At 36.5% G+C, this 13,790-nt stretch overlaps 1 protein-coding gene across 1 annotated transcript; it reads left to right on the top strand.

Moving 5' to 3' along the window:
* Positions 1–6,563: 6,563 nt before the first annotated feature.
* LOC127080383 (uncharacterized) lies at positions 6,564–11,316 on the top strand. Its single transcript, XM_051020704.1, has 3 exons — positions 6,564–7,266; positions 7,429–8,261; positions 8,357–11,316. Exons 1-3 carry the CDS (start codon positions 6,564–6,566, stop codon positions 9,377–9,379), a joined length of 2,559 nt encoding a protein of 852 aa, XP_050876661.1. The 3' UTR covers positions 9,380–11,316.
* Positions 11,317–13,790: the final 2,474 nt, after the last annotated feature.

Genomic DNA, 13,790 nt, shown 5'->3' on the forward strand with positions numbered 1-13,790 from the left:
GAAATATAATTTTTACAAAATTAGAAAGAATAACCAACTTCTATAATAAAATTTATATATAACCTAGTAATAATTGAAAAAAAATGAGACTATTTTTAAGTATTTTTTAAATAAAAAATTTAAGATTTTTTTTACTCATTTTTTTAAGACATTTAAAATAAGATGGGTTAAGAGATTTAAATTTGAGACTATTTTAAACTTCTTTTAAGATATTTAACTGAGAGTAGAGACTATTTTTAATTGTTTTTAAGACATTTAAAAATATATATATAAAAAAATACAATATTAAAAATTTGGTATTCAATTTCTTGAAATTATAAAAAAAACATTTTTTTAAATAATATTCATATTTATTTAACATGTGTTAACAGATATTCACTCATTTGTTTTTTTAATTTAGTCGAGATTCACTGAGAATGTAAAAAAAAGTTACATTGTATTCTAATAAAAATATATTATTTTAAATTTTAATCTGGTTTAACGAAATACATGATTATTGTTGGTTGATAATATAAAATTAATTTATATTGTCAATACATCAATTTTCTTTTACTTTTATAGATCATTTTCATTTAAAATAATAATATTTAATACATTAAATATAAACGCTTCTCTCAATTGGAGTTTATATATTGTTTTGGTCACGTTATTGGGTCTCTGGTTTGTTGTCAATACTCTATGATACTATGTTGGCTTAAGTGATGGAGAGGTTATTCCTCTAAGAAAAAATGTGTCTAATTTCAACATTTCAGCATCATACATCATATAAAAAATATTTTCTCTGTTTTTTTTTATAATAAAATAAATTATTTTAATGCAGTTGGAGCATTGACGTATCTAGCTAATAATACATGTTGATGTATCTCGCTAAAATTGTATTTTATTTATTTTTACGGTATTTTATCAGTTATTTTATTAAATTTCATCTTATTTTGGTTGAGTTTGATTAGGACTTACCATGTTTTTTGAATAAATGGAAGAAAAAGAAAGAGAAGAAAATATGAAGAAATGGTGTGAAAAAAACAAAATGGAGGTAAGTCTGAACTACAACCATTGTGTCCCATCGTGGCACGATGCTCAACTCATTGTGGCGCGACACATTAGCATCATGGTGCGATGCCACGTGTGGCTTGACTGGTTTTGGAGTTTTTAAAAGGGATGTTTGGCACATTTTGAAAAACAATACAAATATGATTAGTATTGTGCGTCACGAGCGTTAAGTGGTGGGGAATGAGTAAGGATGGAGCTCTCCTTCCCTTACTCTGATTATTTTGGACACACGATGTTTGGCTTGTTTGGCTAGAATATTCACCTCTGCCCATAGACTTTAATGCAATCTAATCACATACAACCTTTTCATAAAACCCTTCTTCAAGGTAAAATCAACATAACTCATAAAACCTCATTTTTACACCTTAGGGCATCACACCGAAAACCCTTTTTTCAAAGGTAAAATCAACCATCTACACAAATATTTTCTACTCCGAACTATGGAGCTCTGATTCTTCATCACACGATGAATGATACGTAGGTACAAGGGCCATAATCCTTGGCGAACACAATAATAAAACCCCCAAAAATATCATTCTTTCACATTTTTCTTAATAAATAATAAAGAAAATATTTTATAGATAAATATCCACGCACACAGACAATCTAAATGGTTCCCATGGAGTACCATGAACGTGAGGGATGCTAATATTTTTTCCTTGCGTAACCGACTTCCAAACCCAATCTTGGATGCGAGACTAATTTGTATCTGTATATATTGCACTTCATGTGTGCATTTATTTTCTTTTGAGGATTTTATCGACTATTTCCTCTCTCCTCTCTTTTATACGAGAAATAAATAAAATTTGGTGGTGACTCTTTTGTTTCTTTGCAAACGGTCATTTCAGTTTCGTACCTTGAGTGTGATAATAAGGGACTTTATGCATGACCCTATCTCAACATGAAGATCCTCATGGACTTGTCGGCTTGATTTACATGTTTGTTATTCATATAGATTTGTTCTTATCTCCATCTGATTTACCCCTCTTGCTTATTTCATTCGTCTGCTTAGGCTTAACACACATTTTCACACACATGGCTTTCTCTTGGGCTACCTAACAATGAGACATAGGTCAGTACACTTGCACCCACATGGCTCTCTTGGACTACCTAACAATGAGACATTAAGTTAGTTTTGTATATTCATGCATCCTTGTCTGTTCATCAATCCTATTCCTTTGATTTGGCTTGTTCAAATTCCCTTTTAATCAGCTAGATCCTTTCATCTGATACACTCCCCCTTTGTCTTTGTCAAATAACCATAAGTCCCTTGGTCACTTGATGGTACTTGTCTCTGTTACTTTGGAGCTTCAACTTTTCAACAAGTACAAGACTTATGATGGATTCCAGACACTTCCCTTAGCATATCTCAATCACCTCCACAAGCATCTTTAGGAACATACTTCAACAACTTGTCAGTCATTGACTAGGCTTGCATGGAATGAGCCTTAAGCAATATAAAATGATGAGAGAGGATCTTCCCTACCCTTGTCTAGGTTACCTTTGTGCACATGATGTAGACCCTAGTTGCTTAAAGTATTCATTTCTATTCATAGACTTTAGTGTTATTCCAGTCAACTCACTGTCAAGTCTGCAACTTGCCCATATGGCTCTTTTATATCTCTTGGTTTAAATACCATTGTAATCACCTTTCTTAGGGACACACCTCTATGGTTAACTCATATCCTTTTCTTTTAGGGTTGACACCTTCATGGTTATTCCATGGGTTGACATCTTTATGATTATTCCCCTTTCTTGGTTATGACACCAAACTTTTAGGGTTTGCACCTTCGTGGTTATTCCCTAGCTTGACACTTTTATGGTCATTCCCCTTTCTTGGTTTTGACACCACTTTTATATTTCAGTTATTGGTTATGACACCACAATTTTAGGGTTGACACCTTCATGGTTATTCCTTGGATTGACACCTTTATAGTTATTCCCTTTCTTGGTCATGACACCATAATTTTAGGGTTGACACCTTCATGGTAATTCCCTGGGTTGAGACCTTTATGGTTATTTCCATTTCTTGGTTTTGAAACCACTTTTATCTTTCAGTTCTTGGTTATGACACCACAATTTTGGATTGACACCTTCATGGTTATTCCCTGGGTTGACACCTTTATGGTTATTCCCCTTTCTTGATTTTGACACCACTTTTATCTTTTAGTTCTTGGTTATGACACCACAATTTTGGGTTGACACCTTTATGGTTATTCCCTTTCTTGGTTTAAAGACCACTTTTTACCATATAAGACCCAGTGTTTTGTTAAGACTCTTGTCATGTCAGTCCCTGCGCTTTGACAAGTTCATGTTTTCCTCATTACCATATCAATCCACGTGCCTTCATAAGATCATTGTCATGTCAGTTCCTGCGCTTTGACAAGTTCTTGTTTTCCTCATTACCATATCAGTCTATGTGCCTTGGTAAGACCCTTGTCATGTTAGTCCTTGTGCTTTAACAAGTTCCTGCTTTTCTTCCTTACCATATCAGTCCATGTGCCTTGGTAAGGCCTTTGTCATGCCAGTCCCTGTGCTTTTACAAGTTCATGCTTTTCTTCCTTACCATATCAGTCCATGTGTCTTGGTAAGACACTTGTCATGTCAGTCCCTGCGCTTTGACGACACTACAACAAAAATGAGTTTAGGCAACAATGTAAAACCACCTCCTAAAGGTAGAAAACTATTGTCTAAGGCTTTAGGAGAAGGTTTATTAGACGTGGAATAAACGGTCGTTGCCTATTCCTTTAGAGTGCAGTTTTTCTATTTCTACCCACATATTTTGATCACTGTCGCTTTAAATACACAAAGTCCACGATTTTAATTGTAGTTTTAGGTTGCGGTTTTCAAGTAGCAACACAAAACAACAACCTCCTAAACATATGAAAAGACAACAATTATTAATAAGCAACACATGAAAACTGTAGCTTAATCTATCTTTCATTTAACTTAATAAGCAACACATAATAAACGTTGCCTATAGATTGAAAACAAATCATAAATTTTAAATCTTGTAACTTCGAAATTGTGTACTTTAGACTTGTAAAGATAATTAGTACAAAATTTCCTATTCATTTATATAGTGATACATTTGTGGTCACATACCTTCACATTATTCTAATATATTATTTGTCAATATTATTAATTAAATGAGAAGAAGCACATTTATAAATTGAAAACATGTCAATACGAAGTATTAATAAGATGAAATGTAATAAACTCTTCGAAATGAAAAAAATATTTTCAAAATAAATCAAAGCAATATAAGATAAAGTTGGCTTATGTAATTCCATAAAACAAAACATAATCCATACTTGAATCAATGACAGTCTTCATCATATTCATTCTGTTGAGGATCATGAGAATCACCTGCTGGATCATATTGAAGATCATCGTCATCTTAATCATAATGAAGATCATCGTCATCTTGATCATCTTGATCATCGTCATCTTATTTATCTTGAAGACCATCTTTGTTTCTAACCTGCAATGTAAATATGAAGAAAAAAAATTCTATATTAATATAAATTGGTTCATCTAAGTCTGCAACTTTTACCACATCTCATCAAACCTAAAATTTCAAAATCAATAAATTATATAAAAAATCAAACACATACAAAAAACACAAAACCTAGAAAAAAAACAAAAGCATACAAGTTTTTGCAACTGGGTTGCCTTGTTGCCGCATATCATATCAATCAAAACACTTAAAAAATAGCAACTCAACACTTAATAAAATGAATGTTGATTTTGATTCATATCAATTGTATTACCTTTTGCTGAGCATGAACATAAGTTGATGTTGATGAGCATGGTGTTAGAATATTATCATTGTACAAAGATTCTCTCATTTTATCATCTACTTCTTAACTTAAATGTGGATTTTATTGCATATACATGCTTTTCAAAAGGGCCTCCATTGCTCCCATCTTTTCCGTCATGTCAAAAATCTTACCATAATATTGTATTTTCATTAAAGAAATTTCTTTCATTTTTTTCAACAATGATGGTGTAATAGTTCTTCCATAACATCTCACTCTATCAGATTTTTCTTTTTCAAATAGTGATTGAAATGTTTGTGTTCCATCTTTAGCTTAATTTTAATTAAATTCCTGAAATTTATCCTAATATTTCAAAGTATCAGTTTCGAACAAAATTAAAAACTATATGTGCATTTAGAATGAATATTATAATTTAAATTACGATTACAAATTGGATTTTCCCATCCTTTTTTTTAGCTTGCGATTTTTTCGAGTTTCAATAAACATCTTAGCTTAAGTGACTTATCCATTCTTGATTTCCCGCTACATTATTATTGATATATTAAAAAAAATACTACGTAATCATAAGAGATTGAAAAAACACTTTATTCTATTAAGAATCAAGCACAAATATCGTACCAATTTTACACGAATTCTAGTAAAACTTGTCGCCCCTACACGATGCATAAACTTTTCCTTGCTCCTATTAACTATATTCTTTTTGCTAATATTCTACTATAAAAAAAACAAATTAAAATATATAACTTAATTGATCACAAACCAAAGACCACGTACCAAACATATAAGAATTACAACTGAAAAACACACCAACCAAAGAAACACAGCTTCTTAATAGAACTTAGCTTGATTAAAAAACTAATTTTTCACAAAAGAACTTAAAAAAACATGTGATGCATTTGACATATTTATAATAATAATAAATAAATGCATTTTGATGGTTCCGAATTAGAGGAAATATTTTAAAATATGCATTTTGATGCAAAGTTAGAAACAAAACACAATACATATTTCATATTAGGATTATCATAATGAGAAGAAAAGCTTTCAATTTCTTTTTTTGTGTGCAATAAGCATGCTTCATTCTTATATGAAAAATAAACACCAAAACAATCTATTGCTCCCACCTTCTTCATCCATAACATACCTATATATAAAAAACCAAATTAAAGTTGAAATAATAATTACATTTATACATATTTATAAAAAACTTAGTGATCTCTCTTAGTTCTATTAGTTTTTATACTGTCGTTTTCTACTTAAAATGAAAGAAAGTGAAAGTGTATAATTACATAATATGGCAAAGAAGAATTAAAGTCATTGTGTGATACACCCCCCATAAGCCCAACCCAAAACAGTGTCCCAAGGCCCAATGAAAATGAGTCAGATGATGAGGTAGTCCAGGAATTGGGAAAGAGACAGCCCAAAAAGCCAGCATGGGTGGAGGATTACGTGTGCGACTGAAGGATCTAGAATAGTGTTATTCCTTTTAATTTCATTTCGGTTATGCTTTTGTCTTTTCCTGAAATCGTGTTGGGTTGTTAGAGTTTGTTAACACCCACTTTCCTTTTTATAGCTGTACTGGAGAACCATTTGGTCATGAGGAATATTAAGAAGATTTCTCCCCTTCATTAGTTTCTTTCTTCTTCTCTTGTGGAGCTAACACTCGCTCGAAGAGTGCCGATTTCGATCACCTAAGTGCAGTAGGTGTATCATTGGTGCTTTCATTGAACAATGTCTCACGACGCCATTATGAACGCCCTTCAATCCAAACTCGATGCCCAATCCTCATCCCTTAGTGCTCTTCTCCAATCCTCCCTTGACGCACACTCAGATTCCATTCACAACACACTTCATCAACACCTTCTGGAAGTAGATTCTAAGGTTGCGCATCTCCGTACTGCATCACCTTCATCCGTTACTAGCTCTATCTCACGTTCGCTCAAGTTATCGGTTCCCAGATTTGATGGTTCGAATGCTTCCGATTGGCTTTTTCAGATTGAAGCGTTTTTCAATTTCCACGACACACCGGAAGCTTCGCGTCTCCAAATCGTTTCATTTCATTTGGAAGGTCGTGCAGCTGGTTGGTTTCAGTGGGCTACGCGCAACAACTTGTTCACCTCGTGGCAAGCGTTTCTCACATCCGTTCGCCACCGCTTCGGTCCGACGGCGTATGAAGATGTTGAAGGTGAGCTTTCCAAACTATCACAAACGGGTTCAGTTGCTGATTTCCAAGCTCAATTTGAGGATCTCATGAACAAGGTTAACGGTATCTCAGAACCACTTTTAATTAGTTTTTTCATTACCGACTTGAAACAAACTCTCCGTCGTGAGCTGCAATTTCACCGTCCCCCAACGTTGATGGAAGCCTTTGCTATGGCTCGTGCGTATGAGGCGCGTTTGGGTGACAATCCTCCGTACTCCAAAAATTGGACCCGTAATTCCACTAACCCACCTATCACAACCACCCCAATCCAACAACCTTCCACGCAAATCCCACAATCCCAAACCACACCTCCACATACAAAACCAACTTCATTACCTCCTCTGCTTCCCACCCCTTAATCCACCTTACCCGTCCGTCACCTTCCACCGGCAGAGATTCGTGATCGCCGTTCTAAAGGCCTTTGTTTCAAGTGTGACGAAAAATGGAATCCATCTCATCGTTGTCGTAGCAAAGTTCTCTTGCTACTTGGTGTTGATGATGATGAACATGATATTGATATTGAGGAAGCTTCTCATGAGGATGTGTCCGGGGACATATCAAGCCTTAACGCCCTCTCTAGTCAGCTCCAAGGCCGTTCTCTACGCGTTTCAGGTGCGTACGGTAACCACCAATTTCACACTCTAATCGACAGCGGCAGCACACATAATTTTATTAATCCGGCGTTGGTGGAACGGTTAGGCCTTCCAATGACTCCTTGCCCGCGTTTCCGGGTGGCTACGGGTTGTGGCTCCTCTTTATTATGTCAATATTGTTGCCCTAATGTACCTTTACTCCTGCAAGGTATTACGTTTCCAGTTGATCTTTTTGTGCTTGCAATTGAAGGCCCTGACGTGGTGTTAGGCTTTCCATGGCTTCAATTATTGGGGAAAGTTGCTCATGACTACTCTGCTTTGACAATGGAATTTCTATGGGAAGGTCAACCAGTCACTCTTCGCGGTGACTCCTCAGTCCACTCTCACTCGGTGTCTTTACTCCAATTCCAGTCCCTGGTTCATAGCGACACAGTTGCAGGTATCTTCACCATTACACCATGCCCTGAAACTTCAACTAAAATAGACCCACCACAATTTCCCCAATCCCTCCCTGAACCCGTGTTAACCATACTGCAACGTTTTCGGCATCTTTTTGTCGCTCCGACTGGTTTACCACCTCACCGTTCTATTGACCATCGCATTCATTTGGTTGAGGGCACCAACCCAATCAATGTGAGGCCATACCGTTATCCGCAATTTCAAAAATCAGAAATGGAGAAATTAATTCGGGAGATGCTTGATCAAGGCATAATTATCCCGAGTCACAGCCCTTTCTCTTCCCGGTTTTGTTGGTTCGCAAAAAAGATGGATCATGGCGATTTTGCGTTGATTATCGCGCCTTGAACGCTGCTACCGTTAAGGACAAATTCCCCATCCCTACCATTGATGAATTGTTGGACGAGCTTAGGGGTGCTACCATTTTCAGTAAGTTGGACCTTCGTGCGGGATACCATCAAATACGGGTGCACCCGCGCGATACATACAAGACTGCTTTTCGCACACATGAGGGGCATTTTGAGTTCCTCGTCATGCCGTTCGGTCTCACCAATGCACCCTCAACATTCCAAGCAACGATGAATCGGTTGTTTTCGCAGTTTTTGCGACGGTTTGTCATTGTTTTCTTTGACGATATTTTGGTGTATAGCAGTTCTCTTGCTGATCACTTGCAGCATCTGGAGCTAGTTTTGAATTGTTTATTCACTAACTCATTTTATGTCAAGCTCTCCAAATGCTTGTTTTGTCAAGAATCAATAGACTATTTAGGCCACATTGTGTCATCTCAGGGAGTACATGCTGACCCTGCCAAGTTAAAGGCTATGGTCAAGTGGCCTATTCCTTCCTGCATCAAACAGCTTCGTGGTTTTTTAGGCCTCACAGGGTATTATCGCCGCTTTATTGCCAATTACGCTAGCATTGCAACACCGCTTACTGACCTTCTTCGTCACGATGCCTTTGTTTGGTCCTCTGAGGCAGCTTCAGCATTCACTACATTGAAGCAAGCTATGATGGCAGCACCGGTTTTGAAACTTCCAGACTTTGACAAAGAGTTTATTATCGAGACTGATGCTTCACAGTGTGGAATTGGTGCAGTACTTATGCAAGAGGGCCACCCGATTGCTTTTTTTAGCAAAAAATTGGGACCCAAGATGCAGGCTGCTTCAGTATACATCAAAGAACTTCATGCGATTACGGAGTCTGTGTTGAAATGGAGACAATACTTATTGGGCCATTTTTTTGTAATTCGGACAGATCACAAAAGTATTCGGGAACTCCTACAACAAGTCATTTAGACGCCAGATCAACAAGCATATGTTCGCAAGTTATTGGGCTTTCATTTCCGCATTGAATATAAACCGGGTGTGTCAAATAGGGTCGCCGATGCTTTGTCCCGCGTTCCAACAGAGTGGGATTTGGAACCTACCCCTACTCTAACCATGTTTTGTGCATTGGTGTCTACTCCCACATTCTCAATTTTACAGCAACTGCAACTTGCGAATCAAACAGAGGTTTTTTTCTTGGAATTGCATGAGAAACACAAACAGGGACTCCTTCCTCATCCATATTCTGTGGTAAATGGGGTTATCCTTCACAAGGGAAGATATGTTCTGAGCCCCACCTCGGCATTATGTAATCAAGTTCTGACGGAATTTCATGACACACCAAGTGGCGGTCACGCCGGGGTTAAACGCACCTTGGTTCGTGTTGCTGCAAATTTCTTTTGGCCTAAGATGCGCCAAGCAGTCGAAGCATTTGTGGCCTCTTGTCTCACTTGCCGGCAGATCAAATACTCCACACAAGTTCCAAAGGGTCTGTTGCAACCGCTCCCGATTCCAGAATCAGTTTGGGAGGATGTCACCATGGACTTCATCACCGGCCTCCCCGTCTCTCAAGGTTCCACCGTTATCTTAGTTGTTGTGGATCGATTGTCAAAATCCGCCCATTTTGGCGCTCTTCCTACTGCCTTTACAGCATCTCGAGTTGCCGATTTGTTTATTTCCATTATCGTCAAGCATCATGGCTTCCCCCGCTCCATCATCTCAGATCGTGACCCTGTCTTTCTCAGCTCGTTTTGGAAGAACTTATTTGAAATGAGTGGCACCAAATTGTCCATGAGTAGTGCCTACCACCCACAAACTGATGGACAGTCTGAGGTGATTAATCGCACACTGGAGCAATATCTTCGCGCCTTCACACAACAGAAACCAAATACTTGGGTGAGTTTCTTGCCATGGGCGGAGTTTACTTACAATACCAGTCACCACAGTGGACTAAAAATGTCCCCGTTCCAGGCACTGTATGGGCGTAAACCTCCTTCTATCCCTCTATACACTCGAGGTTCATCTACACTTCCCGCGGTTGATGACGCTTTAATGGATCGCGATGAGCTTCTCCGTCTGCTCAAGACCAATTTATTGGCAGCACAGCACCGTATGATCCAACAAGCTAATAACCACCGCCGCGACCTCCAACTCTCTGTCGGCGATTTGGTTCTTGTCCGCTTACAGCCATACCGCCAAAATTCTGTCCGCCGTCGCCGCCAACACAAATTATCCAAGAAATATTACGGTCCTTTTTCTATCATTGATCGTATTGGTCAGGTTGCATATCGACTCTAGTTACCGGAAGGTAGTCGCATTCATCCGGTATTCCACATTTCAAATTTGAAGCCGTATCGAGGACCAACTATCACTCCGTCGCGCGATTTGCCTGAGGAGAGTTTTACAAATCAGCCGGTGGAGACACCTTTAGCAATTGTTGCCACTCGCACTGTGTTAGTAAACGGGTCTCCACTGCAGCAGGTGCTGGTACAGTGGGCAGGTTGCTCACCTGATGAAGCATCATGGGAAGATTGGGATCCGTTCCGCAAGGTTTTTCCGTCTCTGCACCTTGAGGACAAGGTGATGTTTGAAGGAGGGAGGAATGATACACCCCCCATAAGCCCAACCCAAAACAGTGTCCCAAGGCCCAATGAAAATGAGTCAGATGATGAGGTAGTCCAGGAATTGGGAAAGAGACAGCCCAAAAAGCCAGCATGGATGGAGGATTACGTGTGCGGCTGAAGGATCTAGAATAGTGTTATTCCTTTTAATTTCATTTCTGTTATGCTTTTGTCTTTTCCTGAAATCGTGTTGGGTTGTTAGAGTTTGTTAACACCCACTCTCCTTTTTATAGCTGTACTGGAGAACCATTTGGTCATGAGGAATATTAAGAAGATTTCTCCCCTTCATTAGTTTCTTTCTTCTTCTCTTGTGGAGCTAACACTCGCTCGAAGAGTGCCGATTTCGATCACCTAAGTGCAGTAGGTGTATCATTGTGTATATTGTAATTTAGCATAAGACAGGAGACATCAACAATTAGAATCATTAGAGTCTGTAACTTAGCTTTAGAAAAGAAATTATAAAGTGAGACATATAATAATTGTTCAAGTATAAAACATATATAAAAATATAATTGTTCAAGAAGTATAAAGTGAGACATCAACAATTAGAGTCATTGTCTATACTGTTAACTAAATCCTGAGTGATATAATAGTAACCTTCAGAAAAAAATAAAAAATAAAAATAATGCTAATGATATAATACACGAATGCACATATAACTTAGTGTATATATGTATCAGACTGCTGTGACATGATTTAGGTGATAGATGTACACAATGTTCAATTTATTATATGAAAAGATTAACAAAAACAATTTCTAACCTATCAACATTATATTCACAATTAGTAACCTAAGTGATAAGTTTGATTACTTAGTATGAGCTATGTATTTTCATGAGATATGGAATGAGATAAGCAACAACAACAATAAAGTGGTTGATTTTCAGCTAGGAATGATAATTTTTAACCATGCTGCCCAAGAATTTTCCTAGTACATGGAAAATTATAATTCTTAATCATGTAGCCCAACAGCCCACCATTAGACATTAAAAGATGTTGTATACTTGTTGCAATTTTAAATTTGTTCTTGTTCTTTTGCTTGAATACGAGGACATGAAAATACAAAAAGTACTTAGTTTTGTCGTTATTATTAACATTTTTCAATCTTTTAATTAACTTGTAAAATAGAAGCAATTAGAAGTTTCACTAAGATAATAATAACTGAATTTTTCCAAAATATAATGTTGACAAATTCAAATTGTATAAGTTATTAAGCCTAGTAACATAAAACTAAGATTAATTTCAGGAAGAATGAGACTCACCCTTGGAGAAAAATACGGCTCGACGGTTTGAGGGAGTATGAGACAGTGGTCCTCTCTAACTGTTTCTATTTTCACAAATAGAAAAAACAAAGGTACTCAAAATGGAGAGGAAAATGAAAAAGATGGAAGAACAAAGGAGTGTGATGACTGAAGTTATTTATGAAAACGAATATGAACATGAGAATGAGAAATTTACTCTTGAGAGGTGTTCGTAACAAATGATGCAACAGGTGTGGTGGCCGGTTTGAGAGAGTATGTGTCTTGCAGAGAATTGCTGATGTGTGAAGGGAAATAAAAAAAGTCGCAACTTTGTATAGAGAAAAAGAAGAAAATGTAATGTTAGGGTTTTTTAATTTCATGAAACTGTTTTTAGGGAATAATTAGAAAAGTAAAACTATTAAATATATAAATTGAAAAGAGGAGAAAATGTTATCAAGAAATTTCATGTGGTCCGGTGGTAATGAAATTTTGAGTCGAAGTCGAGGACATGAGTTTGATTCATATGTTTTATTATTTTTTTTTCATTTTTGTATAAATTCAATAAATTAATATAATTTAGGTGATAATAAGCTTCAAGTATCAAATTAAGACAGCCAAACAAATGTGGTGCGGTGGTAATGAAATTTGATGAAGAAGTTGGGGATTTGTGTTCAATTCATTGGTTTATTATATTTTAATGAAATGATTTTTTTTCTATTTTTATATAAGTAAATAAATTAGTATAATTCAAATAAAAACTTTTTATATAATATGATATTGAATATTTTATTTTAAAGGGAATAACTTAAATTTAATTTTTGTTAAATAAAAATAATAAACCGTAGCCTTAACAATAGACTGCCCTTTTTAAGTGTTGCTTTTTAAATAAAATAAGACCACACTTTCAAACCATGACAATAAAGGAATAAGATACGGTTAAGATATGTCAATGTTTCATTATCCGTAGTTTATAGTGAATAGACCACTGTTATGTTATATCCACGCTTTTAGAATCATAATATATAGTACATAAGGGATGGTTTTTGACAAAAAACTATAAACCTGCCAACGCTTAACGAAACATGGTCTATTATACCTTCATGCTATGGTTATTCAGACGTTGCCTATTCTTCTGTTGCTTAAAGTCATTTTCGTTGTAGTGCGAGTTCCTATTTTTCTCCTTACCATATCATCTGATTTGCCTTGGTAAGATGTCTGTCATATTAGACCCAATTTTTTGACATGTTCCTGCTTTCCTTACTTACCATGTCAATCCCCGTGCTTTGGTAAGCCCTTTTTCTTTCAGGTTTAAACACCACCCCTTATTATATCTTTTTATCAGTCTTTATCCTCCGAACTACGAAGCTCTAACTTTCTTATTGCACTATAAGGATACGTAGGCATGAGGATGCAAATCCTTGGAGAGCACCTTCCTTTTTTTTTATTTGTCCTCCCCGGTTCCCCAAATTACGAGGCTCTGACTTTCTCATCACACTATGAGAATATGTAGGTCTGAGGGTC

The sequence above is a fragment of the Lathyrus oleraceus genome, chromosome 5, assembly GCF_024323335.1.
Source record: "Lathyrus oleraceus cultivar Zhongwan6 chromosome 5, CAAS_Psat_ZW6_1.0, whole genome shotgun sequence".
NCBI classification, from domain to species: domain Eukaryota; kingdom Viridiplantae; phylum Streptophyta; class Magnoliopsida; order Fabales; family Fabaceae; genus Lathyrus; species Lathyrus oleraceus.

Bases quoted from the DNA above. Each gene is read 5' to 3' on its own strand.
- LOC127080383 (XM_051020704.1), top strand. From the start codon at position 6,564: ATGTCTCACGACGCCATTATGAACGCCCTTCAATCCAAACTCGATGCC. The intron at 7,267-7,428 runs GTAATTCCACTA...TTCCACCGGCAG, and splicing joins GTACTCCAAAAATTGGACCC to AGATTCGTGATCGCCGTTCT. The intron at 8,262-8,356 runs GTGAGGCCATAC...CCCGAGTCACAG, and splicing joins AGGGCACCAACCCAATCAAT to CCCTTTCTCTTCCCGGTTTT.